Source organism: Phodopus roborovskii, unplaced genomic scaffold (assembly GCF_943737965.1).
Source record: "Phodopus roborovskii unplaced genomic scaffold, PHOROB, whole genome shotgun sequence".
NCBI classification, from domain to species: Eukaryota; Metazoa; Chordata; class Mammalia; order Rodentia; family Cricetidae; genus Phodopus; species Phodopus roborovskii.
In genome coordinates, this window is record NW_026125264.1 from 4,646,873 (window position 1) to 4,673,721 (window position 26,849).

General features: G+C 42.6%; 1 protein-coding gene across 2 annotated transcripts; it reads left to right on the forward strand.

Moving 5' to 3' along the window:
- Nucleotides 1-1,930: 1,930 nt before the first annotated feature.
- Nucleotides 1,931-24,943, forward strand: Apmap (adipocyte plasma membrane associated protein). Of its 2 annotated transcripts, XM_051194015.1 has the most exons (10): nucleotides 1,946-2,082; nucleotides 4,785-4,864; nucleotides 9,198-9,314; nucleotides 13,802-13,917; nucleotides 18,029-18,121; nucleotides 19,236-19,352; nucleotides 20,627-20,801; nucleotides 21,292-21,426; nucleotides 22,098-22,290; nucleotides 23,856-24,943. In XM_051194015.1, the coding sequence occupies exons 3-10, from the start codon at nucleotides 9,223-9,225 to the stop codon at nucleotides 24,063-24,065; spliced, it is 1,131 nt and encodes a 376-aa protein (XP_051049972.1). In that variant the 5' UTR covers nucleotides 1,946-2,082; nucleotides 4,785-4,864; nucleotides 9,198-9,222; the 3' UTR covers nucleotides 24,066-24,943. The 2 variants fall into 2 exon arrangements, with proteins under 2 accessions (XP_051049965.1, XP_051049972.1); XM_051194008.1 differs by lacking the exon at nucleotides 4,785-4,864 and having other exon boundaries at nucleotides 1,931-2,082.
- The last annotated feature ends 1,906 nt before the right edge of the window (nucleotides 24,944-26,849 follow it).

Below are 26,849 nucleotides of genomic sequence, written 5' to 3' on the forward strand. Positions count from 1 at the left end.
CTAAAACAAGATACAGCAAGTAAAATGGACTTTACCATGACTTGCAAACAGAAGACTTCCTAAGCTGTGTTGCATAACACAGACAATCGAAGCTCAGCCTTTATAACCCCAGCTCAGTCAGCTCATGTGCTCCAAGATAAGGCCACGAGTGCATCCCCCAGTAACTCTTTGTGGACTCATGTGTTTCAGAGATATGACCACAGGCTCTTAAAAACAAGAGCTCTTACAAGAGCTTACAAGCACATGATAATTTTTAAAAACATATTTTTAAGCCTTGCCAAATGTCTCCTAAGGGACAAAATAGCTCTTGGGTTTTTTTTTTTTTTTTTAAACACTGGATAAGACCACTCCCCATCCTGGGACTTAAGATGCAGCCTAATTCCACTGAAATTCTGGCCTACACAGACAAGCTGGCTTTTCTAGATGTCCTCCTAGGTCACATATTCTAACTATTTTCTTTCAAGACCAGCTAAATATTTAGCCTTAAATTTCACGAGCAGCCTTCCATAACTGCCCTCGTGAGGGGCTCATGGGTCCTCTGGTGAATTCCTTTATGTAACAAGTTAAGTGTATTCAACTGTTTTATTTTTTGTGTGCGTGTTCCTGGTTGCTCTTGTCCATGTGCTTTCATTTCACACTGGGCATGGGATACACAGACTTGATGTAATAAGCTTCTGGTGACAGTTCAGGAATGTTCAAAGAGCTTCCCAGAGAGAAAGATACTCTGGGGATTGAAGAAGAGATTTTTAGCAATGATACGTGGATTCTGGATGATAAAAATGGTTTAGGTGGAGGTGAAAGAAAAATGTATCATACAGAAATAAGAATAATATGTCAAGGTCAGAGCCATGGAATCAGAAATGGTATGCTATCCAGGTAGGCAGGAAGGTTCCAGACCTCACATTGGTTAAAATTACCAATGATACTGTCTGTCTTCAATGATGGAATCAAGCATAATAGGGTCAAAGCCTGAATTATATAACTCAGGATCCCTACAGAATTGGGTAAGTATAAGCGAGAAGAAAAGTAGAACATTAAGTTGGTATTCTAGCGCCATCTTGTGTTGAAGATAATGGCATGTATGCTTTTGCAAAACCTCCAAAGTCTAGCAAGAAAATTTTAGTGGCTGCACTTGGAACACATGTATTCCAGAGATCATTTTCAACGCCCTAAGTGACTGTCACTTTTTGCCTGAAAGGTTTCTCCTCTTTGCCTTTTCCTCCCAATCCTACCCCCATATCCCATTCCTTCACTGACCAAATGCTTCCACAAGGTCAAGTTTCTTTCTTTAAATCCATCACTGTATTAAAATCTACATTTATTGAAGTCATGACTCCCATTAGTTCCAGAAAGGAGGTGCTTTATCTGTGGTCTGCTCACCCCAACACCTGAAGTATGTTTGACTCTTTGTAATATTGTGGAAGCACCGCCTGCTGCTTGCTTCATGATTCCTAAAGTTTTGCTATTAGAGGTCTTTTCTACTTGGGCTTGTCTTTACTTAAAGATAACTCCCTTTAGAACTTTTACCAAATGTCTGTTGTATAACCACTTGAAGATCTAGTAGTCAACATCTGATCTTAATTAACCAAAAGGGAACATTTTTAATCTTTCCGGAAATAGTTACATAAAACAAGGATTTTCAGGCGGGGATTATTGCACTCCAAGAGGAAGAAGGCGTACTTTTTCACAGTTCGTTAAGAATCAGTGGCATCCTCTCTTTTCACGCGTGCTACTACAGACATCAAGGCCATCACACCCGAGGGAGAGCCCGGCAGCGGCCTCAACATCCAGATTGGGGATGAAGAAAGACTCCCTCACCATTCTCGTCACGGCTGGTACAGTGTTACCCCGCTGTGCCAACCTCCCGGAGGGGGCGGGGCCTGCATGCGTCTCAGTCGCTAGGCGTTGCGTCATTTCTGCGCGCGGCGGTTCTGGCAACCGCGCGGCTCAGTGCGGGAGGAGGCGGTGGAGCAAGTGAAAGGGGCGCAAGATGAGCGAGGCAGATGGGCTGCGGCAGCGCCGGCCCCTGCGGCCGCAGGTCGTCACGGACGATGGCCAGGCCCCGGAGGTCAAGGAGGGCAGGTAGGCCGAACCTGGACTGGGACCATCCTCTCCGTGGACGGGAATCCTCTTCATTAACCCCACTTTGACGGAGGACCGGGTTCTGACCTACAGGACGCTTCTGCGGGGCGAGGCCTCGCGCGCACCCGGGCTGCCCACTCTCGCGCTGCTGCGGGCCTTCCCCGTCCCTCCTCGCACCCCAGCCGCTGGAGTCATTCCCGACTTGTCCTTGCTGGATCCTCTGTTACTCCTGGGACAGCCGCCTGTCCACCGTCCAGCCTGACACTTTCGCGTTCCCGTTTTCACTTTCCTTGAAGGGGAGCTAGAAAAGTTGCGGGGTCTCTGTCCTGCGAAGATCCTCCTCTGCACCTACTGTAGGTGCAGTCTGTAGTCGTCACCTCGGAGTAGAGAACCGACATGACATTGTTGGCAGTTTTTCTGGTAGTGACAATAGTTACTGACGATTAGTAAAGCTCCAGTTTTGCAGTGTTTAAGAATGCTCTTATTAGCCAAAAGCTGAAGCATGAGCCTTAAACCCTAATATAAGGCATTTAAAATCCACTTCAGTTTTGTGATGTGAATTTTATATTTTGATTTTCTAGGTCAGCCTCCAAGTTGTGGAATTAATTTACGTGCTAGAAATATTGGAAGTATTTACTTGGTCACTAGCAGTGTGATGAGGGGTGTGGTACATACTGGATGATAGACAGTGTTTGCTTCTGATGGTGAGCTTTTCTTTATTGACATATGATAACAAGATGAACACAAAATATGCTTTGGTTTTGGAAAGGAGTTTGTGAAAGAACAGGAAAGTGCTAGTATGGGCCTTGAGTAGGGGGACCAGCCATTATAGGTTGCTGTGAGGTCCCTTTTTCTAGGACTCACCTTGCTAAATGTGGGTAGGTTTGGAACAAATTGTTCATCCTGCTTGTTGTGGCTATTGTGAATAATTACTAATGGCTGGCGAGTCTTTAGGATGGATAGGCAAGGAGTGGCCCAGTCTGACAGCAGAAACTAGGAGACCTGGGAAAAAGGATGGAGCAGTAGAGGGCTCTACTCAGTGCAGTGTTTTGAAGCCTGGGGCATCCTTGGTACATGGGCCCAACATTTAGAACAGCTGCTGTGACACTTCTGATCCCTAGGCAAAGGAACTTTTTTTTTTTTTTGGGTTCTCTGTGGGATTTCCTCCTTAAAGACTACAAATTAGATCCAAAATTGTCTCCTTCCACCTGATCTTTTCCAGTATTTTACGTCTGTGCTTACACTGTTTTGACTTTGCTGTTTGTAAATGTTTCTTACTGCCTTCTATCTTTGTTTAGTGATCTGTAGTGGTTGTTCCTAAAGTGAGTTCTTGTCACCCACCTTCCTTTCTACACTTAGAATTATAATATTCCTACTTGTCTTTTTCATCAGCACTTTAATTTGTTTGTTTGGTTTTTTTTGGTAGTAATTTCTAGGAGTTTGTCCATTTATCTTCTTGATTATCATAAGGGTCTAAGGTTGAGTGTGAGTCAGGAAAGTTTTTGTGGAGTAAAGAAATCTGAAAGGTCCTGTGTTTGACCTTCAGTGCAGAAAATAAAGAAAGCAAGGAATCTGAAGAAAGTATAAACAAACAAAAAGTTAGAGTAAACTTTTAGACTTGCCAAAACCTGTAAGCCTAACACAAAAGTTATGAACGCTTAAAACATTGAGATATCTTTCCTTTTTAAAAAAAGTTTGATTACACAGTTGAGTGAATTTTGTAGATGACAATGGGGGATTGCAATGTCAGAATGTTAGACATACCTCAGAATGGAGCAGTGGATTATTGGGTTTTCAGAACAGAAGAAGGAAAACAGATTTTAATAGTGGAAGGGCCCTTAGCAGTACTTTGGAAAGTTTCCCGATTTGCAGGAAAAGCAGCATACACTCTTGTTTGACTGGAGAGATTATGGAGGTCGCTGTGAGTTAGATGGTTTGACTAAAAAAATGAGTTGAAAATAAATGAAGGCTGGAACTGGCAGCTGGACTGTGATTGAGAATCGTCTTTCAGAATTATGCTTTGAAAGTGAGCTTTGGTGGTAGAGCTTCTGGATGTCTGAATGAACTACATAGCAGAATTTCACTGTTCAATCCTTTTATTCAATGTGGGACACAGATGAGTGGGGCATTTACTTACCATGGCACTGCCCTTTAGAGTCACTGTTTGACATTGGTTTCCCACATGCTTCAGGAACTTTATTCAAAGAGTAATCCTTGCACTATGAACTACCTTTTGAAACACCCTTCTGTGTAGGAAGAGAAGGCTTTAGTTTTTAATGTATGTAACTATTTAGAAGTGAAGGATTGAGGATTTGACAGCAGTGTTTTCAGTAAGCTTCAGAAGGCTTTTATAGTAAAGGTATCTGTCAGGTCTAATTTCTGTTTTCCAGTTTAAGACGGAGAAGCAGAAAGCTGGAATTATGATGTTTTCATCTAAGACTTCAAGAGGGTCTGCTAACTTATTCTTCTTTAATTGCTCAAGTGAGACATTAATTTTTTTTTCAGAATAAAGATGGTTCTAGGAGGAAAGAATGTGAAAAGTGAGCAGATTTGTGGTTTCATCACTTTAAAAGAGGAATCTTGTTGCTCTTTGGCTTTTATGCTTTCTTGGCACCCAAGGTCCACCAGGGATTTGGAACCCATAGATTGTTTTTCTTACAGAGTTCACAGTTCATTCTTGGTGTCTTTTTATCTGATTCAAGGCCCTGTGGTCTGGTGTGCAAATACAGAGAGAGTTGGAGAATACCCTTCAAATTTGGCTGGTGAAATGGCGGAGGATTTTGTAAGTTGTCAAAACGGGTTGCATCACTGTGATTGTGCCCTTTCCCATAGAGACTACAGGCAATTCAAGATGTGCATGTCCTCAAGGGAGTAAGCTTTGCCCGAGGCTCTTCTTAAGAGATTTGAACAAACAAGTAGGTTACTCAGGCTGCATCTGGGAAGTAACTTGATAGCCTCTGTGGTGTTTTTTGTAAGCGAAAATATAGGTGAAGGTGTAGTTCTTTCTTTACGCTAAAATTATGTGGGTGCTAACATGGAGAAAACATGGAGGGCTTGAAGTGGACTGTGAATTCCCAGGATCAGTAGTGAGGAGTTAATCTTAGGCTAAAATAAGTGTGTGCAAAATAAGAGTGCAAGAGCAGCTTGCCTCATGTATGTGACAAGCCCTCTCCATTGCAAGTGCTTAGTAGCTACATGTAGTTAATGTCTACTTTATTTTCACCATCATGGGAGATTCTACTGGACAGTGGTGCTCAGAGTTTCATAAAACTTTACCAGCAAAATTACCAGTAGAAGCTGGATCCTGAAGTTCAGGAGGAAACTGGGTAAGATTAATGGTGTCCAGCTGTTCATCAGGAATAACCGATGGGGAAAATGGATTACCAGGCCCACTCTGGATCCATAGACCAGAATCTCCAGGCATTGTTTAAAGCTGTGAATGTGCCAGGTGCATGCCTTTAATCCCAGCAATCTGGAGGCAGAAGCAGGTGAATCTCTTGCATGTGAGGCTAGTTTGGTCTATCTACTGTGTTCCAGGACAGCCAGAGCTGTGTAATAGAGGAACCCTGTCTCAAAACAAACAACAAAACAAAAACCCCCAAACCAAACCAAACCAAACCAAACAAACAAAACAGTTAACATTGTCTGATGGAGGAGGTTCAATTGGAAGCACCCAGCTGGGGGCTTCTAACTTCTTTCCCAGCTTTGATCCTATTAACTGTAAGAGACTAGTAGTACTAGATCCCAGCAAGTCTTGTCAGGGGCCAGTGATGTCACTCAGTGATAAGAGTTGGCGTGATGTGTAAGAGGCCCTAAGTTCCATCATCAGGATCACAGAAAGAAAATAATAGAAGGTGCTTGCCCAGATCCTGACAAGATGGGAGATGTGGGATTCCCACTGCATGTCATCTCAGGAATTTTGGTTACCTTTCCAGCTATAAACACTTGTGTTAAGTCCTGGCTGAACTTACTTTGCACACAATTGAACCTTTTACCATAATGTGAAGGGACAGTGACCCAAGTAGAGTGTCACATACTCTGATTCAGATCACTAAGTTTTGAAATGTAAGATACAGGGCTGGAAATGTACCTTAATGGGACAGTGCATGCTTAGCATGTGCATGGCTCTGGGTTCTATTCCTAACAGCCCTCTTCCCATGTAAGTAGCACTGCAGTAAAGGAGAGTGTGTGTAAGTCTGACACAGATTATGAGAATTTGTTTTGTTGGGTGATGAAAAAAGAAAATTCTACTTTGGTTGGATATTTTTTCTTGTTTGTTTTGGCTAATGATAACCGACACCACAGGTCTGGGATTATAGTGTTCTTCTGCTGGTTCTGATAAAGTAGAGGATTGCATTAGTGTCCTGTAAAGGACAAGAATATCCTGGTTGGGGCCAGGCAGTGGTGGCACATGCCTCTAATCTCAGCACTCAGGAGGCAGAGGCAGGCTGATCTCGGTGAGTTCGAGGCCAGCCTGGTCTACAGAGTTAGTTCCAGCACAGGCTCCAAAGCCACAGAGAGAAACCCTGTCTCAACAAATAAAAACAAACAAAAAAACCAAAACAACAACAACAACCTCCCCCAAGTCTCACAAACAAAACAACAACAACAAAAAGAATATCCTGGTTGCACTGAAGAATGTTCCCTGGGTACTTTGAATATGTGTGTCTCTCTTTGGGACTCTTGTTTTTAAACAACAATTTTCCTATCGTTGGTACTTGTAACTAACCCAGCTGTTTTGGACAGATACCTCTCAATTTCTATTGTGGTAAATAGCTTTAGGCCACTTCAAGAAAATCAACTTTGTACAGTGACATGGTGTGGATTCTGCATAGAGAAGTCATTGACTTTTAGTTTCTTTTCCTTTAGTGGAGACAAATCACAGAGTTTATTTAAACATCTTCAATTTAGTGTTGTTTGTTTTGTAAAGTGATGAAGTTTTGCAATAATTTGCCACTGTATAAATTTAGATTTTTTTGTTGTTGTTGTTGAGATGTAACTCATGTAACACACGTTACCATTTTAATGTGTGTAACTCAGTGGATTTACAATGATTGTAGTGTTGGTCAGTTACTTTCATTATCCCATTAGGACACCTTTTATCCTGTAAGTAATCATAGTTACACTATGTGAAAGAAACCATTTCCCCATACACATGATGTCTGTAAGTAAGTGGATGAGTAGCTAAACATATTTGGTGCTCCCTCTCTTTCTCTCTCTCTCTCTTATACCAGTAAAAACCAATAAAAGGAGTAATACTGATATTGTTTATCATGAATACATGAATGAACCTGAAAGATTGTATGCCAAGTAATAGAAGTTCTTCCTTTTCCCTGGTGGGCAGCACAGAGGCTCTATGGTGCCTGGTGTTACTCTAAAAGAGATAAACCAGCAGGAGTTCATCAGACCTCTGGTAGCCTTCCTCAAAAGGTCTGGGAGGCTGAAAGTCACTGAATGAGTGGGCACAGGCATTCTGACCAAACATAAAGATCATGCCCTGAGAACTGGTTTTACACAGAAGGTGCTTGCCAAGATCTGTGGAGGACTTAAGAGAAATAGCATCAGGCTCAGCCACATCAGAAGAGGCTTCAAGAATGTGGCCTGGAGGGGCTGAAAATGGTGGGAAAGAACCAACACCCCAGAACTAAGAGATTTGTACAGAATTGTTGGACAAGTGGCAGCTGCTAACAAGAAATAGTAGAACAGAGGGTTTTGGGTTAAAGTTGCCTCATTGCAGATCAGGGAGAAAGGCTAGTTGCTAAAAGTCACATGTGTGGTTACATTGAAGAGACATAGCACCATGAGCTTTTACAGTTTTTTTTTTTTTTTTGAAACCCTGAGATCTGTGGGTCCAGGCATCTTCCCTCTCTGTTAATTGGTAATGGTGAGAGCAGGCATCATGTCCTTCCAGTTCTGCTGATGTCCAGTTTGGGCAGTGGGCATTGCCTGTCAGAACCAAGACCTCTCTCCAACTCCTTCCTCAAATCTGTTCTGTTAGATATGACTTCTCATTTCTTTTTCTTTATGTCTACATTGATGGATAGAAACTTTCCTCTAAGGTCATGATTTTAGATTTTTAAAAATTTGTGTGTATGTAAATGTGTGAATATGAGTGTAGGCGTGTAGGCATCCATGCCACAGTGTGTATATAGTTCTCTCTTTCTGCCATGTGGGTTCTGGGGATTGAACTCAACATTATCAGCCTTGGCAGAAAATCCTTTATCCACTATATTGCCATACCTCTCATGTTAATCTTGATGTCAAGTGTTTAGTAAAATTACAATATAATGTTTATAAGCAAATAATGAATCTATGAGGTCTATGTAGGAAGAGGCTAAAGACTGTCAACTTTTAAAAAGCCAGATAAGTATGATAATGTGTGTCTATCATTCCTGTCATTTGTCTGAAAGCTACCCAGATCCCAACAGTACCTCTTAGACTGGTAAAGCTTTTTGGAATTTTAAGTGCAGAATCTATGTGAATTCCCTAAGAACATTTGTCAAATTCCACCAAAGGAAGAGCACAGATTTCCTTTGATTCCTAAATGAGGAGTTGTAAAGTGTTTGAGAGATTAGGGGCTCAGAGAGTTGGCAGGACTCCTTCATGAAAATATCAATCCACACACCCCTTTGCTCATCCTCTCTGTAGATGAGTATGGGAATATGTCCATCACATCATTGCATGTCTTTCAGTCTGTCGTTTGAGTTAGAATCTTGGAATATAGTACAGGCTGGCCTTAAACTTATAATACTCCTTCATCAGACTTGTAAGTGCTGGGGTTACAGTTTGTGAGCTGCAACCTGGCTCTCCCATTACATTTTGTATTTATAAGTTGAGTTTTTCCTTTGAAATTCTGTTAGAAGAAAGACTATTTGGAGTATGACTGACCCAAGTATTTCACACAGCTGCAAGATTTTACACAAATAGTAGTGTCTGCCAAGATTGACAAACTGCTAAAGTTTAACCATGAATCACAAAGCCAGTGACCTTGCAGTGGGGAGACTTGGTGAGCTGAGAAACTGGGTGAGCAGTTGCACTTCAGAGTAGGCCTCCAGAGCAGACAGGTCTGTCACTGTGTGGCTGTGCTGACTGCCATTCTGTTTTATTTCTGGCAGCTCCTTTAGTGGCAGAGTTTTCCGAATGACATTCTTGATGTTGGCTGTGTCCCTTGTCATTCCACTGCTTGGAGCCATGATGCTGTTGGAGTCCCCCATAGATCCTCAAATTCTCAGGTAAGTACACAGCAGTTTTGAGAAGGGTTCCCGCACCAAGTGAGGGAGTGTGATGGAATCGGTGTGGTCTGGAACTTGGTTATGAGTAGGGGAGCTCTATTTCTTTAGCACATGAGTTTCATGTTGAGTTAGATATAACTGAATACATGTGAAATTTCCCCTGCCACTGTGGCAGAAACCAGCTATAAAAATCAGAATAAAAGTAGCTTAAGCATTAGAAATAACTGACACTAGTTCATTTGAAGTAGCAGAAACTTATGTAACTTTTGTTAAGATCTATAATCAGTATTCTGTTTTTGCTGAGTTATAATTCACCAGTGGAGGTCTGCGAGGAATTAGTCTGTTGTAACTTGAAAACCTCTTAACATGTAGTCATTGGTGTTTGCTGATACTGAACTTGGGCTGGTTGGAGAAGGGTTGTGTGGTTTGACCTGGAGAGTAAGGGAAGGAGGTAGGTTGAGATTTTTGTGAAGAAGCTGAGCTCTTTCAACTCCTTAGCCTCTAATTTCCTAATTGTTTTATCTCCTACCTTTAGAAGTCAAAGGAAATCCTAGCTCTTCTATTTGGTTGAGAAAGTTTGACAAATTCACATAGGGGATTCACACAGAGTCTGCAATAGCAAAACTCCAAGTCATCATGCTGTAGTGTGAAGTTTTACTCTTTACTCTTTGGCTTTTTTGATGGGCCCGCCACCCAACTCCCAAATAAATCACACATGGAAGCTTATTATTAGCTATGAATGCCCAGCCTTAGCTTGGCTTGTTTCTTAAATTATCCCATCTATTTTTGACCTCAGGGCCTTTATCTTTCTCTATTCCTGTATACCTTTCTTTTCTTCTTACTCTGTGTCTGGCTGTGTACCTGGGTGGCTGGCCCCTGAAGTTTTTCTTCCTCTCTTGTTCCCAGATCCCCTTTCTCCTAGATTTTTCTTCATCTTACTCCTCCCTGCCTGCCAGCCTTGCCTGTTCCTCTTTCTTGCCTTGGTATTGGCCATTCAATTCCTCATTGACCATCAGGTGTTTTAGACAGGCACAGTAACACCGCTTCACAGAGTTAAACAAGTACAACATAAACAAAGTCACATACCTTAAAATAATGTTTCTCAACATCATGCCAAAAGCCTTTGAAGATTCCTGGTTCCCCTTGGAAATACTAGTGGGAGTGCAGCCATCTGAAGTTTATTTTAGATGAGTTAGTACTTACTTCATGTAAAACTTTAAGGACTTCATTGTCTAACTATGGAACAAAGATACTATATACAACTGAATAATGTGTTGCTGTTTTATGTATAAAAATTTAGATGTTATATTGGATTCCATTCACTAAGAATGTGTTCAGCAGCTAAGGTAGGTGTCTAGCAGATTTCGGAGATGAGGGAAGGCATTGTACTGATCCTAATTGGACATGTGGGCAAGAGTCACCTTGTTTGTTGGATTTAGAATTACTAAACTTTAGTAACTAAACAGTTTGGGAGATATGAATAGAGTATTTGCCTAGCAAGTGCAGAGACCCTCAATTTGAACCCCAATACTGTAAAAAACCCAAAACCTAAAAAAATCACTGACTACAAATAAAGGTGCATAGTGCTGTGGAAATGGGATTAGCATGCATCTTACTGTCCATAGGGAATGCTGGCCTAGTCAGCTTGAGGGGTTGGTTTTAATTATCCATATGACAGTGGGTATTCTTTCACACTTCCTGAGCCTCAGGCATGAGGACATCTGGTAGTCTTCTTAGAGAGCTCCCCCTCCTTTTCTTCTTCTTCCTCCTCCTCCTCTCCTTCCTCCTTTTTTCTTTTTGAATCAGGGTTTCTCTGTGTAACAGTCCTAGCTGTCTTGGAACTAGTTCTGTAGACAAGGCTGACCTCAAACTCACAGAGATCTGCCTAGCTCTGCCTCCAGAGTGCTGGGACTAAAGGCATGTGCCACCACCACCCAGCCAGAGGCCCTTCTTAAGATGTAGAAAACTGTCTCCCAGCCTTGTACTCCCAGCAGAACTGACTTAGGCCTCCTTGAATAAGACAGGGAAGTAAACAGTGTACATAGCTGGTGATCAGAAGCCAGGTTAGATCCAGCCTTGTCAAGGATAAAGATGTGAGGTTGGGGTTGACTGAAATCCTTTGGTCTCAGGGAAGACCAGTTTGTGTGTGGAAAAAATGGTGATGAAACTTAGCTGAAAAGGGGTGTGTGACCATGGCAAACAGAAAAACAGCTCAGTGAGGGTTTGAAGTTGTACACAGTGAGCACTGGTTGCTATAGGGGAACCTGATTAGGCAAGAAGGATTAAGATGTGATTAAGTATATTTTTAAATGCCTAGAAACACCCATATCCTTCTATGGAAAACAGGCCCACTGAAGAGCTGACAGAGCCAACGAAGGGGTTTTAATACACTTGATACCAGAGGAAAGAGCAAAACATGATTCTGGCTGAAAAACTGGAACAAAAAAAAATAATAAATGAACATAAAGGTACAGCCACAGACTTAGCAATGGTGCACTAGTGTCACTGGCTTTGACTTTAATGGGTTGTGGCCTGGGCTAGTCAGATGAGGCCCTAAGATACTGTCTGATTTGGGCTTCCTGGTGGCTGTCCTTTGCTGCAAACTACTGCCATGGGGACCTCGCTTGCCTGCACTTGCCTTTTTGCATACAAGTCTGCCTGTCCATGCTCCCCTCACTTTTTGAGGCAAGGTCTCCCTTTGTAGCCAAGGTTGGCCTCAAGCTTTTGGCAGTCTTCCAGCTTTAACCTTCTGAGTGCTGCGATGATAGGCATGAGCTACAATGCCTGGCTTTCAATTTTCTTGTTATTTCTCAACTAAGATTGTCCTCAGGCTGTTTGTGGGCAGGGATAAACACACAAAGGCTTTTTGAGAACTTCCTGAGTGGAAGGACTTAAGCCAGGTGGGGAGGGTTGAGCGTCTCTGTTCTTGACTTTATGCTCAAACATGGTTTGCTTTGCAAGCTCAGCTTGGTGGTTGGGACCTATCAGGGTCAGAACTGAACTCCTTGGCCAAAGCAGGCAGGCTACTTCCTGCCTCCTCCTTTGGCACTGAAACTTCCTAGTTAAGCTGGAAGGGATTGTCTTTGTGGTTGGTGGATAGCCATGGTTGAGAGCCAGGGCAGAGGGAGGAGAGACAGTTTAATATGGGTGTGGTGCTGACTCAGGAGTGGCAACAGAGAGTAAAGTACAATGTTGTGAACTGAGAGGTAGGCAGAATAGAGAGTATTTTATTCCCCACATTCTCTTAGTCCCTTCTCCTCTCCTCCACTGGTGAGTAGGCCAGGAAACGGCCTCGCTGAATGACAAGGTCTCATGGAGGATGGGAAATAATTTTCCTCCTCCTTACCAGTGTGTATTGGGAATTCCCTGCCTTCCAGGTTCTTGAGATGTAGTAGAGGGAAGCAGGAAGGAACTCCTGGTCCACACAACATCCCTTCTAGTGGGACCAGAGAGGCTAACACACCAGAAAAGCAAATTCAAAAGTACATGGGATGATACGTGCAGTGGAAAAATTAGAGCAAGTATGGGGCCGAGCCCAGGGAGGTGGCAAATTTTAAATTGGGTTCTAAGGGTAGGCTTCACCAAGGAAGAAAGAGGAGTTTATGTGAGAGTTAATGTTAAGGAACAAAGATACCTGGTGCTCAAGACCCACCAAAGAAAGGGTATGGGGAACAGAAGAAGCAAGGTCACCGGTGACAGGGCCAGATCGGGCAGCATAAGAAGTCACCCCAAGGACTGGTTTCTGACTGAGATGGTGCAGTTGCAAGGATCAGCAGACAAATGTTGTGATGTGAAGTGGGCTGCTTGATTGAGAATAGACTGTAGGGATGAGGAAGCAGAGGGGAGAAGATACTGGCCAGGGAAGAGTGACAGCAGAGGACCTGGGAGGAAGGTTCAGTCATATCTCTTTAAAGGTGGCCTCAGCAGTAGCTGGGAGCTATGGCACTTTTGCTTGTGGATGGGAATGAGTTTGGAGGAAAGTTTCTGGAGTTCCTCTGGGAGGGGAACATGGTCTGGGACTCAGCAGAGTGCACCTGTGTGAGGCCATGAGCACTGGATGTTGTTCCCATGGCTGGCTGCCTCCCTTCCCTTGCACATGAAGCAGGTGGTCAGCTGTGGAAGGTAGATGGAGCTCTCCCCATGTCGGGCAGACAGTACTAGCTATGGGTACTAGCTACAGGGCTGTCTGTATCAGAGGGTGGGAAGAGGTCTAACTGTCCTGAGGTCCAGGATGATGATGAGATTCTTGGGGTGTCTGGGGTATGGAGACATGCAATATTTGTATTTTCATAATTATTTCCTACTGTGGTCTTTTCTGATATCCTTGAATTTTCCCTCTCAACCTTTATTTTCTGGCATTCAAGGATGTATTGGGAATGTATTCTTTATGTCAGAACAGGGAAATAGACATGCCGTGGGTCTCCAGGAAATGTTTTCCTTCATGGATATTTTTATACACAAATCCTTGCAATTGTATTGTGTTACAGCTTCAAAGAACCCCCTTTCATGTTTGGCGTTCTGCAACCAAATACAAAGTTGCGACAAGCGGAAAGGCTATTTGAAAATCAACTTAGTGGGCCAGAGTCCATGGTAAATATCGGGGGTAAGTAAACTGGGATCTGTAGAATGCACGTGGCTGATTTCCAGGCTGCTGTTACTCAGGGTGGGTAGGTTCTGTGGGAGCAGCTGCAGTGGCACACAGCCCCCAGGTAGGGGAGCTCTGGGCTTGTGTCTCAGTTGTGGACATCTCAAGGGAGCAGCTCTCTCTTCTTTCTGCCTGGTTTGCACCCCAATTTTGAATGTTTTATTTTGTTTTCAAGACACAGTGTCTCTAAGTAGCCCTGGCTATCCTGGAACTTGTTCTGTAGACCGGGCCTCGAACTCAGAGAGCTGCCTGCCTCTGCCCTCTGAGTGCTAGGATTAAAGGTGCACACTACCGTGCTAGGCTACATGGGGTGAGTTTGAGTTAATTTCCACAGAACACTTTCTTGTGCTCTATTGTGAGGAGGCAAAAGGGAAATGCAGACACTGACATCGAGTTCATTCTCAGTATTTCCACTGAACCCATCCATTTCAGGATGGGATTCTGAAAACAAGAATTGGGCCTGATAATGAATTAGACTCTAGCAGTAGGGTTTTTTTTTTTTTTTTGGTCAGGATGAGAATTAAGCTTAGTATTGAAAGGACATAGTTAATGAGATGAGGATACTTGGTGTGAAGATTTCTGAGTAGCAGCTTTGAAATGCTTCAGCCCTGCATCCATTACATTACCTGGGCAGTGGCTATAGACCTTGTGCATGTGCATCTTTGTTTAGTTTCTAGGCCGGCCAGGGCCATTGCTGCACACGTTTGATAAACTCTTGTCCTGCCCCTGCTTTTCCATTGAGGCCCAAAGACTGCCCATCTCTGCAGTTGTTACCTTGTTATATCACTGGTAAACTTTTTTACTTTTCCTCCTTCAATAAGAGTAAATACTTCCTGGTAGAATTTAGTTTCTCTGAAAAGGTCTTGGCATTTGTTAGTAAGTTCATCAGTTCTGGTGACATGCCATACACTGTGGCTTCTTCTGGGACTTCTAAGTGTTGCTTGGTGGCCTTCGCTGCCTTAGTGAGTGTACCTGTTCTACCTTCTCCCTTTTCTTCTTTTAAGGAGCTGTGTGTACTGAGTGTCATTTCTGGTGTGGACCCAAGGGGACCTCTCTGCTTCTATTCTTGTGGATGTGAGCTACAAGTTGGCACCCAGATACCTGCTGTTGCTGCAGCAGCTCCGCTTAGAGGGTACCCTGAGGGAGACTGGCAGGTGCTGACTGCCTCAGAATAGTTGCTAGAGGAGAGCAACCACCAATTAACATTCTATGTCTGCTTTTAAATGATCCATTTTAAAAAATGTTTTTCAGCAATTATTTCACTAACATCCACCTTTGTAGCAGGAATAATGCAGAGATTCTTTCTAGACAGTGAATTTTGCATTGCTTACAAATAGGAATCCAAGGTGAACCTTGGGAGTTATTTAACCTCAAAGTTTATATTTTAAATACATTTTATCACCGCCTACATAGCCTCATTCTAGACATAGAGTTTAGCATTTTTGCAGGCTTAACTAAATATTGAGCTAGGCACATCCTGTTCTTGCAGCACTTACGTCTTATCTCATTCTCTCTATAAAGGGCAGACTTTGATAAGGCATTCTTTTCCCATCCCACCGTACCATTCTTCTTCTACCAGTGAAAGCTTCTGTGTATGGTGAAGGTGGAACTATCCAACCCATATTTTGCACTTCAGTTTTTCCTTTTGGAGTATACTAGATCCTACCATTGATTCTATATGCTGGGTGTTCAGGGAACTTAACCTCAACAGTTGGTAATATGTGTCTCCCTGAGACCTTCCTCCTTTTCTGCATATATATTGCCTTAATCTCTTTCCCAGAACTATGAGACATGGTTAATGTTCCAGGTGTTGTTTTCTTATATGTACCCATTATTTCCTGCCAGTACTGTTCTATGTATGAGTCCCTTTCTCCACAAGGGGGTGTTATCTACCTTTTCCTTAGAACAATTATAACAGTATGACCCATTGATTTAACTTCCTCTATTGAGTCAGAAAAGTTCCCAGTATTAGGAATTGCAGTTAGTAATTCCAGATAAGAAATTTGAGAAGTATTAGTCCCCTGTTAAATCTTAGGGGAAAATATTTGGGAAAGAACAGAATTTCCAAAGAAAATTGCAGCTATCTAATGTGTAACTGACAAAACGAAACTAAAAGCCACCAAAAGAATCAACAACATAATGAAAGAGAAAAGAGCCCTCAATCCATGTGAATCTAGCAGTGTCCTATGCTTCTCCAGGTCCACTGGTCCTTGCAGAGTGTGAAATTATCTCCTTGGGTCTTGCCTCAGGGAAACCCAGAAGGCAAGCATTCACACACTGGTCAAGACTAGGGTGCATGGCTTCTGACATTTATAAAATCTACTTTGTTTACTCTCTGTCATAGATGTTCAAAATGGCTTCAGTTTTGTATGTTGTTATTCTTTAATAATTGCAAACACACACACACACACACACACACATCGTTTTGTTGTCTTTTTACATCTTTTTGTTTGTGTTTTTATTATTTATTTTTAAAATGGCCCAATGAGCTTAACTATGGTTGCTTGCAAAATGTTTGGGTGGGAGAGCATGGGCAGCATAACAGGCTTGTATCGCTGAAGAAAACTACTCCCCTCCCTCAGCAGTCACTAATTGCAGTATTTCCTCAGGGAGTTACCCATGACTCCCTCCCTAGTCCATGGTGAAATGTTGACAGGCCCCATCTTGTGCAGGTAACCGTAGCTTCTAAGTTGATGAAGTAACAGTCATGCCACATGCAGAAGAAAGCATTTCACAGCATCCTTCCCCATCCTGTGGCTTTTATGTTCTTTCTGTCCCTTCTTCTGGCATGTTTCCTGAGTGTTGGATGGGGTGATATGAAGTCTATTGAGCAGTCATGTATCCTCAGCAGTTTGATCTGTAGAGTCTGTATTAGTCATCACCCACTGCAAAGGGAAGCTCCAACCAAGGCTGAGGGCATCACTAATATATGTGTATAAATGACATTTAGAAGGCAGTTTAACAGCATTTCTGTTTAGCAAAATAACAGGAAGTTCACCTCTAGGACCTATGAATAGCTCCTCAGCCTTGGGCTTTTGACCAGAGTAAACTATTTTTAAAATCTGTTTTAGGCTTACAATAATGAAACAAAAAGTAGAGATTTTATGAGAATGGGTGTTGGGTTCAGCACATAGGTTTAGCCTTTCTACTGTTGCCATCTCCCACCATAGTTGGGTTTTTATTTCCTCTGTCTGTTTTAATTAAGGCTCACTCTTGGCATTGTGAACTCTGTGGATTTGGAACTTTCATAATGCCATCATAGAGGATATTTTCACTGTCCTAAAATTCACCTGTGTTCTCCTTCCCTTTTTAACTCTCATCTACTAGTGACTTTTAAATTTCTGCACTGTTTGCCCTTTCCAGATGTGGCATTAGAATCATACAGTCTCTTCAGGTTGCCTCTTGCAGCTGTTTGTGAGATACTGGTCTGTAGTTTCTCTTAATGTCTTCATTAGGGCAATGCAGAAATTATAATTCATAGAATGAGTTAAGAGGTGTTATTTCAGCTGTGACCTTCTGAAGCAAATTTTTGAGATTTGACTATAATTTCTTAAGGGAGAATTCACCAGTGAGCCAGCTGGTTGGGGGTGATGCTTTCTGTCTTGCAAGATTGTAATTATTTATTCGGTTTCTTTAATACACACAGGTCTGTTAATATAGCCTATGTACAGACTTTGGACAGTCTTGGACAATTGTATGCTTTGAGGGAGATCCCATAGTTTTGTTACTTTATTTTCCCTCCCAAGACAGGGTTTCTCTGTGTAGCTTTGGAGCCTGCCCTGGGCCTTGCTCTGTAAACCATCCTGGCCTTGAACTCACAGAGATCCTTTTGCCTTTGCCTCCTGAATGCTGGGATCAAGGCATGTGCCACCACTCCCTGGCTTATTAGTTTAAATTTTAAGGATTTAAAAATTTACCATACATAATTCCCCCATCATCTTCAGAATTGCTGTTTCCTTTTTGGCTGTTAAAATATAACCAAACTGCTTACCTTATAGAAGAAACAGTGTGGTCATAGCTCTAAGACCAATCCTTTAATGATCTTTTCCCTTTTTGTTTTCTTAAACAGATGTGATATTTACTGGTACAGCGGATGGCAGAGTTGTAAAACTTGAAAATGGGGAAATAGAGACCATCGCCCGGTTTGGTTCAGGCCCTTGCAGTAAGTTGGTAACATCACTCAGAAAGTTGTCACTTTCCCCTAGATGTCACTTTCACTGTTGGAGAATTGCTGATCATTTGGCAGACTGGACACACTGTGGTGTCACCTCAATTTTTTATTGCCTTCTGGTCATTTGGCTTTGGAGTGCCCAGTAGAGCCTGTGGTAGTCACACTGATGTCCTAGTTTTCCAGTCGGGCATTGGTCATGTACCTGCTGAGTATTTCCTGGTGCTGTATCCCCTCATCTTCCCATTCAGTCTCTGGTTGCCCCATGGGAACTTCAGCTATCAATCGCTGTGGGTGTGGGTGCTGCTTTATATAAAGGCAGGGGCTTTGTGACTGTCTGGGGCTTATATGTGATTCCTTAGTAGCTCCTCAGGGATTTCAGTTGTGTTACTCAAGTCTGAGAAGCCTTAAATCATTTAGACTTTGGAAGCATGAGCAGACAATTGCACTGCTTAAAAACTAATCAACAGGATTCTTACCATTATTCTATTAACTTATTATAAATTTTATTTATTTATTTATATTTATTTATTTATTTATTGTGGTATTCTGGATGAAATCCAGGGCCTTCTGATTACCAAGCAAGTGTTCTACCACTACAATTTATGGCCTAGTTATCATTTTTATTAGCTGGGATGTTTTATAAAAAATATACATTTTTATTTCAAAATAAAAGCAACATAAACATACAGAATCAAAATAAAAATTACTAGGGTCTTCTGAAAAGTACTGTCCAACATTTGAATGAGTCCCTGGATACCCATGCTCATACTCTGTATTTGCTTCAGTCTGCCCTTTCTCCTCCACACATAACACCCGCACTCAGCCCCTACACTGAGCACTGGACAGTAAGCATCCCTTGTGGTGCAGTAACACTTGCAGTAAGTATCTTATAGCTCGCTCATTCTGTAAGTATATGGTGTGGTAGCATCCACAGTAAGCATCCCTGTTGATCCTCTACAGAGGGGCGGGTCTGTGATCTTCTTGCTCTGTACAGCATGGTGTCTGTTTAGGGAGGTGTGGAAGAGATACTTGGACACTGAAGAGGGCACAGGTAGACTCTTGAAGTGGCCACTCATTCCTGTTGTGTATCTTCCTATCTTCCTAGAAACCCGAGATGATGAACCTACCTGTGGGAGACCCCTGGGCATCCGGGCAGGGCCCAATGGAACTCTCTTTGTGGTTGATGCGTACAAGGGATTATTTGAAGTAAATCCTCAGAAACGTATGTACAACTTATTTCTTTGATATTTTCAGCTCTTTCAAACAGTATACACATAAAACATATTTAATAAGATTTTTAAAATATACTCTACAGGCAACTACAGTGTCTTCTTACTAAATAACAGCACAAGTATTGCCACTCGTGTTGGCCACCAGAGAACTTTCTGAGCCGCCTTGGTCCCTGCCCAGTTTTTCTCTGCATCTGTGTTTTAGCCACTGGCTCTCAGAAGGATTGTGTTGTAAACATTTGTTCCTCATCCTCCTGTGTGAGAATCCTTTTTTGTTTTTTCCCCTTAGACAGTTCTACTCCTTTCTCTCTCATCACTGAACATGATATTACCAGAACTGGTATTATAATATGTGCTGAGTGCTCTCTCCATGGAGGACATAGCATGTAAGATCTATGCGTGGGGCTTGGCCAATGGGCACTACAGCCTGTCCTCTGCTTTCTGGTGGTTATGACTAGGGAGGACATATAGCCTCTCTGTTCCTATTTTTCCACATAGTAGGGAAGATTAATAGTGAACCTTACTTGTAGATTCTTGCACAGGGGTAAATAATAATGTATCTAGAGAGCTTGGCACTCAATATATGTCCTTTCTTTTATTAGAGTTTTGAGCTTGGGGGAAGGGGAAGGTGGTGCTTCATTGTATTGCCCATTCAAGCTCTCCTCCAACCTCTACCTCTCCTACCTAGGACAGTAATGTGTTCTTCACTCCTGACTAGTTTTAAAAACTTGGTATTGTTGCTACTTAATATAAAAGCAGATGAATGGAATCTATAATTTTTTTTCTCTCCAGCAACAAATAGTACTAGATTTTTATTGTGTATTGATCTTAATATTTTTTTTTAAGTTTGTTTATTTCAATAAAAAAAAAAATGTGCTCTTCACCTTTATAAATCTGCCTTTGGTAAAAGTTTAGTCTAAAAAAACAAGATTTTTGCCCAGCACTCTGGAGGCAGACGCAGGCAGATCTCTGTGAGTTGAGGCTAGCCTGGTCTACAGAGTGAGTTCTAGGATAACCTCCAAAACAATACAGAGAAACTCTATCTCAACACCCCCCCCAATCCCCGAAAAAAAAAACAAAAAAAACAAAACAAAAAAAAAAAAACCCCAAGATTTTCACCTAATGACTGATAACTGTTCTCACAGTGGGATAGAAAAGCTTATTTAAGTTTTTTTCTCTTGATGTCGGTTGGGTTGATTAACATCGTGAAATTATCAAGAAACAAGTTCCTAAAATGACAGCAAATCTTTCATTTTGCTGACTTCAGGTGCAGTGAAACTGCTGCTGTCCTCTGAGACTCCCATTGAGGGCAAGAAAATGTCCTTCGTGAATGACCTCACTGTCACTCGGGATGGGAGGAAGATTTATTTCACTGATTCCAGCAGCAAGTGGCAGAGACGGGACTACCTGCTCCTGGTGATGGAGGGCACTGATGATGGGCGGCAAGTGTTCCTTTTAGTGTTCCCTTCAATTAGTAGATGAGCCACAGGTGTCAGGTAACACCTGTTTCTGCTGGAAGCTGTAGCAGGGTCTCAGCACAGAATGCCCGTGTCTAGGAGCAAGACCTTAGTGGCTCTGGAGTCAGGTGACTGCCAATATGATCTTCCTTCTTCAGAGCAAATAAAATGAAGTCTATCCATGGGGTTCTAGACAGAGTGGGTGGGCCCCCAGCAGGCCTAGGATTCAGGTCATGTCTCTAAAGGCTGGTGTGCTAGACCTCACTCTTGACCTAGTTCTCTGGTCTGTCAGATCTGGTCTGGATCTGGTGTGGACAGGGAGGGCCCTTACTAGCCAGCCTGGAACCATGTCCATACAGATCCCTGACTGGGTTTTATCACTCCAGTGGGAGGCTGAGTCACTTTCCCTTTCCCCAAGGCCACAGGAGATCTTGGGCTCTCCCCCTTTGTGACTGCTGTGTTGGGCCATCCACAGCCTGTTGGAGTATGATACTGTGACAAAAGAAGTGAGGGTTTTGTTGGACCAGATGCGGTTCCCTAATGGAGTTCAGCTGTCTCCCGAGGAAGACTTCGTTCTGGTGGCAGAGACAACCATGGCCAGGATACGAAGGTGTGTGTGTGTGTGTGTGTGCGTGTGCGTGTGCGTGTGCGTGTGCCTGTGCGTGTGCGTGTGCGTGCGTGTGTGTGTGTGTGTGTTCTTCTCCAGATCTTGTCATGGCCTATGGTAGAATAGAATTGAGGTGAATGGATGTCTGAAATGTGTCTTGATTTCATGCTATCTGTATAGCCTGCAGCCTGTTTCCTTGTAAGGTGGGCTTTGGTTCTTCCTGCCTGTGTGGTCCTTAAGATTTCTGTCAGCAGCTCACTCTGCATTCGCAACAGACACATGTATAGTATGTTCCATACATGTATTTGAACAAAGACCAGCTTTGTGCGTGGCAGAAAACTGTCACTTCACCTGTCTGACATCAGAGGCCACCCCATACCCGTTAGTCCTGCTGCTGTCTACAGTGACTGTTTTGGCCTCCTTCTGTCCTCCTCCATACCCTGTGAGTCTCATGACTTTCCTTGGCTTTCCCCATCTTGGGAGCCCCTCTCCTCTGCAGGAGGGAATGTTTTAATTCTGAGGAAATGAACATACCCATACCGCATTTTCCCCTGTTCTAGAACAGGCCGTTTCTCTGGGGTGTACTTGGGCTTCTGGGCACCAAGTGTTCATTCTTAAAAATTTTCCTTAAATTGTTTTCAACTTTGCATTGCCTACTTGGGCATGTTTTTCAGAGTCTATGTGTCTGGCCTGATGAAAGGTGGGGCAGATATGTTTGTGGAGAACATGCCTGGATTTCCTGACAATATCCGGCCCAGCAGCTCTGGCGGATACTGGGTTGCTGCTGCGACAATTCGTGCTAACCCTGGGTTTTCCATGTTGGATTTCTTATCTGAGAAGCCTTTTATTAAGAGAATGATTTTTAAGGTAATTATGAAAACTGTTTCCAAAAAGCAAGATGGAGATGAGTCTAATGGTCTATTTCCGTTGGCCTGAATAGCTCTCAGACTTCAGTTCTATTTAGAATATTTGCTACCTGTCACGCCTACTTTTAAGTAAACGTGTGTGTTCACGCTTAGGTGTATGCATTTGTATGGAGGCTAGATGTCAACCGTAGGAGTCAGTCCTCTGGAACTGTCTACCTTATTTTGTGAAACAGGGTCTCATCTGGGGTTCATCAGGTAGCAAGGCTGGCCAGTCTTTGGGCCTCAGGGTTCTGCTTATTTCCATGGCCCCAGCACTGGGTATGTCACTTCTGGCTTTGCTTGAGTGGTAAGCACTTTGCTGACAAAGGGACTCCCCAGTACCATAAACAGGTTTTATTCTTTAGCCTAATGTTTTAATTCTGAGGAAATGAACACACACATTCTGCATTTTTCCCTGTTCTAGAACAGGCCGTTTCTCTGGGGCGAGTACTTGGGCTTCTGGGTGCCATATGTTCATCCCTTTGGTCAGCACTGTTCATAGTTTTCTCAGGAACAAAGCTGGAAAGTGCAAGTACATGCTTATACCTACATTTATTTACCATACTCATTTAAATTTAAAAGCCATAGTTTATGCAAATTACCTGTAGTATAACTGAACCCTATGGATTTTATTCTAGTTTTCTTAGTTCTACTCATCTTTGTACCTTCCCTGTCTTACAGTGAGATGCCCGGGTCCCCTTATCTTGCATGTATTTCCTTTGTTTTTGAGACAGCGTTTTACTATATGCCTAGATTTGACTAGAATCTACCAGCCTCTGCCTCTCAAGTCTGGGGTTACAAATGCTTGCCACAATACATAAATGTGTTTACTGTTTAATCAGTTCTTTCAAGTACAACTATGTTATAGCTGTTGCCCCTATTTGAGGAGACTCAGGCCTGGTTCTAAACTCTACACAGATTTCTTCTTTCAAGTGTCTTTCTCAAGTGCCAGAAATCATGTCCTTCTATGGGATTTCTCTGCTTAAACTTTTTATGAGATCCACAAGGCTACATCTGTTTGTAGCTGGGCTCAGGGGTGCCCAGCTCAGCTGTGAAGGGGCATGCCTACAAGGACTTCAGACCAAGCTTCAAGGAAGATAGCAAAGCAGGCTTGTTTAGAGGTGATATCTTAGGATGGACTTGCTCACTTAAACCTCGCAGCCCTTTTTAACAGTGAAAGGCTTTTAAAACACCCATCACTTTCCTCTTACACTCCTTGAGTATATAAACCCAACTAGAGGACTTGGGGTTAAGCTGGGCAAAGATGGTTCTCAGCTTGACTTCAGTGTAATGATTTCTTGGAATGTGATCTTGCATTTCTCTGTAGTTAGCTAAGCCATTGCTGTCCCTGTGAATCCTTGACCTCCTTAGTCAGATCTGCATGGGAGTGGGGTACATGATTTTGCCCTTGCCCTATGGGACCTCCTATCCCCAGGGTTCTGGGCTACTCTTATATGATGAGAAGTTGTGTGGTCAGTTTGCTTACAGTCACAAGGTAAGCTCTCTTCCCTGATATTTCCTTTCCAGCTGTTTAGTCAGGAGACGGTGATGAAGTTTGTGCCACGGTATAGCCTGGTCCTAGAAGTCAGTGACAGCGGTGCCTTCCGGAGAAGCCTGCATGATCCTGATGGAGTGGTGGTCACCTATGTGAGTGAAGCACATGAACACGATGGACATCTGTACTTGGGTTCCTTCAGATCTCCCTTCATCTGCAGACTCAGCCTCCAGTCTATTTAGGCAGCCCAGCAGCTGTGCATGCCAGGGATCATCGCACTCAGCCACCACAGGTCCAGAGGGAGCCACGGACATAGCTATATCCCTGTGTTCCCGTGTTCCTGCTAGTCCTTGGAAGTGTGCGAGTAGCTGCTGCAACCTGGAGAAAGTGTGGATCTCTCAGCTGGACTTGATGTCACTTTTGGAGGGAAGCAGTGTGTCTGCTGTGGGGAAGACAGTTCACAAAGAACCATTTCTCTTAAAAAAAAAATACGCTAAGTACACAAATTCTTTAGGACTTGGAAAATTTCATACACTTGTCACAGGGCTCAGGGTTTGGTGATTAGAGTAAGGGATTAGCTATGCAGGGACCTTTCTGTCACGAGTGGCTCTGTCTGCCACGTTCAGTGTCTTCATTCTAAAGTGGGGTCATACCTTTGGGCATGGCATGGAAGTGCCAGGGCAGGTGTGTTGAGGTTGCTGGCTGGGATCATGGAAGCTGAAACTTTGTTCTCAGGGGCCATGTGAGGTGTGTGAGAATACGTGGACTCTTGCTCCACAGTAAAGGGGTGTCTTACCAACCTCTCCATGCAGTGGCCCAGCCTCTTTTCATGCTAGAGGGTTTTCAGGATTCCTATTTCAGTGGCTAAGAGGATTTCATTGGGCTTTTTTCTGTGACTACCTCCTACACTAGAATTGTGTGACCCAGCCAGTTTATACCTGCACAGGGTACTTCAGAAATGTCCTTTTTATGGTTTGACTCCTTACCTTAGACCTACAAATGTGAGTAGTGACCTGTTGATGTAATGTTTGTGCAATGTAATAAGCTCAGAGTTGCTTATTTCTTGGCAAGTATGTTTATACACTGGTCTTAATTTTGATAATAAATAATATAAAATAAACTTTTCTGATGGATACTGCTTTTGATGAAGTGATGTGGGAGTTTCTTCTCTATTTTAATCATTTTATATTTCTGCTTTAATTGCATAACAGTGTCAATATGAAAACTGTTTTGGTAAGGGTATTGCTTTAGGGTCAAACAGCCATCTGATTTGCTTAGAAATGAAGCTAGGGTACTTTTCAGGGTACCCAGGTCCTCAAGAGGCTTCCCTTGAGGTTTGACTTATTGCAGGTAATTGATTTTGGCCTTCTCTCCTGTTTCTGTCCTCTGCTGTTGGCACTTGTTTTCTTTCTTCTTGGGTGTGACAATGCTGAAAAGATTGTGTTTCTGGAAGTGTTTGAAATCATTTGGCAGAAAAGTAGTTTGAATAGTTAATGATATAAAAATTGAAAAAGAGTCAATAGCTGTGGTAAGTGAAAACCATTGGCTAGTTCCTTCCCTCCCCACACTGCTCTTGTTCAGTTGGAGAAGTGGCTGGAGTTTAATGAGTTGTCTTTCCTAATCTTGTGTCACCTCCTTGGGACTGGCTTTGTAGAAACAAAGCAACAGTAGAATTGTGGTAAGATGGGCTTTAGACCAGTGAATGCAACTTGTGTTTCATCAGCTAAATAACTGTCAATACTGTTGATGGAACTTTTTAGGAAAGAAAATTGAACAGTCATGTACATATTTTTAATAGCAATGACGGGTCCCCTCCATCAGGTATGCATGAATAGTTGGGTGATATGAATGAAGCTATAAGAACTCTGCATGTCCTGGGCCTGTAAGTTGACTTTCATTTTGTTTGAGAAGATGGTTTTGCCTTTAGGGCTAAATTCTCCTTGGTGAAGTTATATTTTATTTTATTTTTAGCAAAGGATTCTTGATTTTGACTCAGCTGCTGCTTTCAGCTCCCAAGTGTCATTTCCTGTGTTTATATGGTTATTTGACATGGTGAGGTGCTAAAGAGGGTTGTCTTAGGCGGTTTAAATACGTGGTATGCTTTTCTTATAAACATAAAGGAAATCCTTTCTAATATGAGTTATTAATTTGCCCATAAGGTTAATTAAGTAATTAATAATTTGCCTCAATACTGTTTCAAAACTCGATTAAGAGTCAATTTTTGCCTGACATAGTAATGAAATGCCTTTTGAGATTTTTATGGTCAACATATCCTTACAGAGTGGTTCTATATAATTTTTAAAGGTTTTTTTTTTTTTTTTACATATACCATCTTACAAGTTTTTTTTTTTTTTTAGACATTGTCTTGATACATTGTGCAGGCCGGTCTCAGTCATGGGCTCAAACCATTTTTCTTCCTCAGCTCCTGAGTAGCTAAAACTATGCATACCATATCCACCTTGCATATGTTGAATTAGTGATGCAGGGATGGATGGTGTTGTATGGATGAGAACTGAGGCTTAAGGGTTAGTGACTGCTCAGCGTCACAGTCAGTACATGACTGAACTGGAGTCCTTGTTCTGTAAGTCTGGACAGCAGGCAAGTGGCCTTCCCAAGGCTTTTGAGGCAGTGGCTGCTGTTACAGTTTTCAGGTAATGGGCTTGGATCAGGACCTTGGTATTAGCAGAGTCTCAAAATGCCTTAGAGTGTATATGGTGGTCTGGGCAACAGTGGTGTGAGGAGTTCTCATGGGCAGGGGTGAGAGTGATATTTTATGGAGCAGTAATTGTAGGTTAGCTCACTGTGCCACCTGCAAGAGTTGCTCAACCAAGCAGAAACAGATATTTGAAGCATACAGTCATAAAAATGGCACAGTGTATCTGGGGAGGAATGTGTGGCAATGGTATGGCAGGAGAAAGCTCTAGAACATCAGAGTTGAGCTCTGTCAGGATTCTCCAGACCTTGGGATGCTGTCATTGACATTTATGAAAACCACAGCATGGAACCCTTCACTTACTGCTTTATCA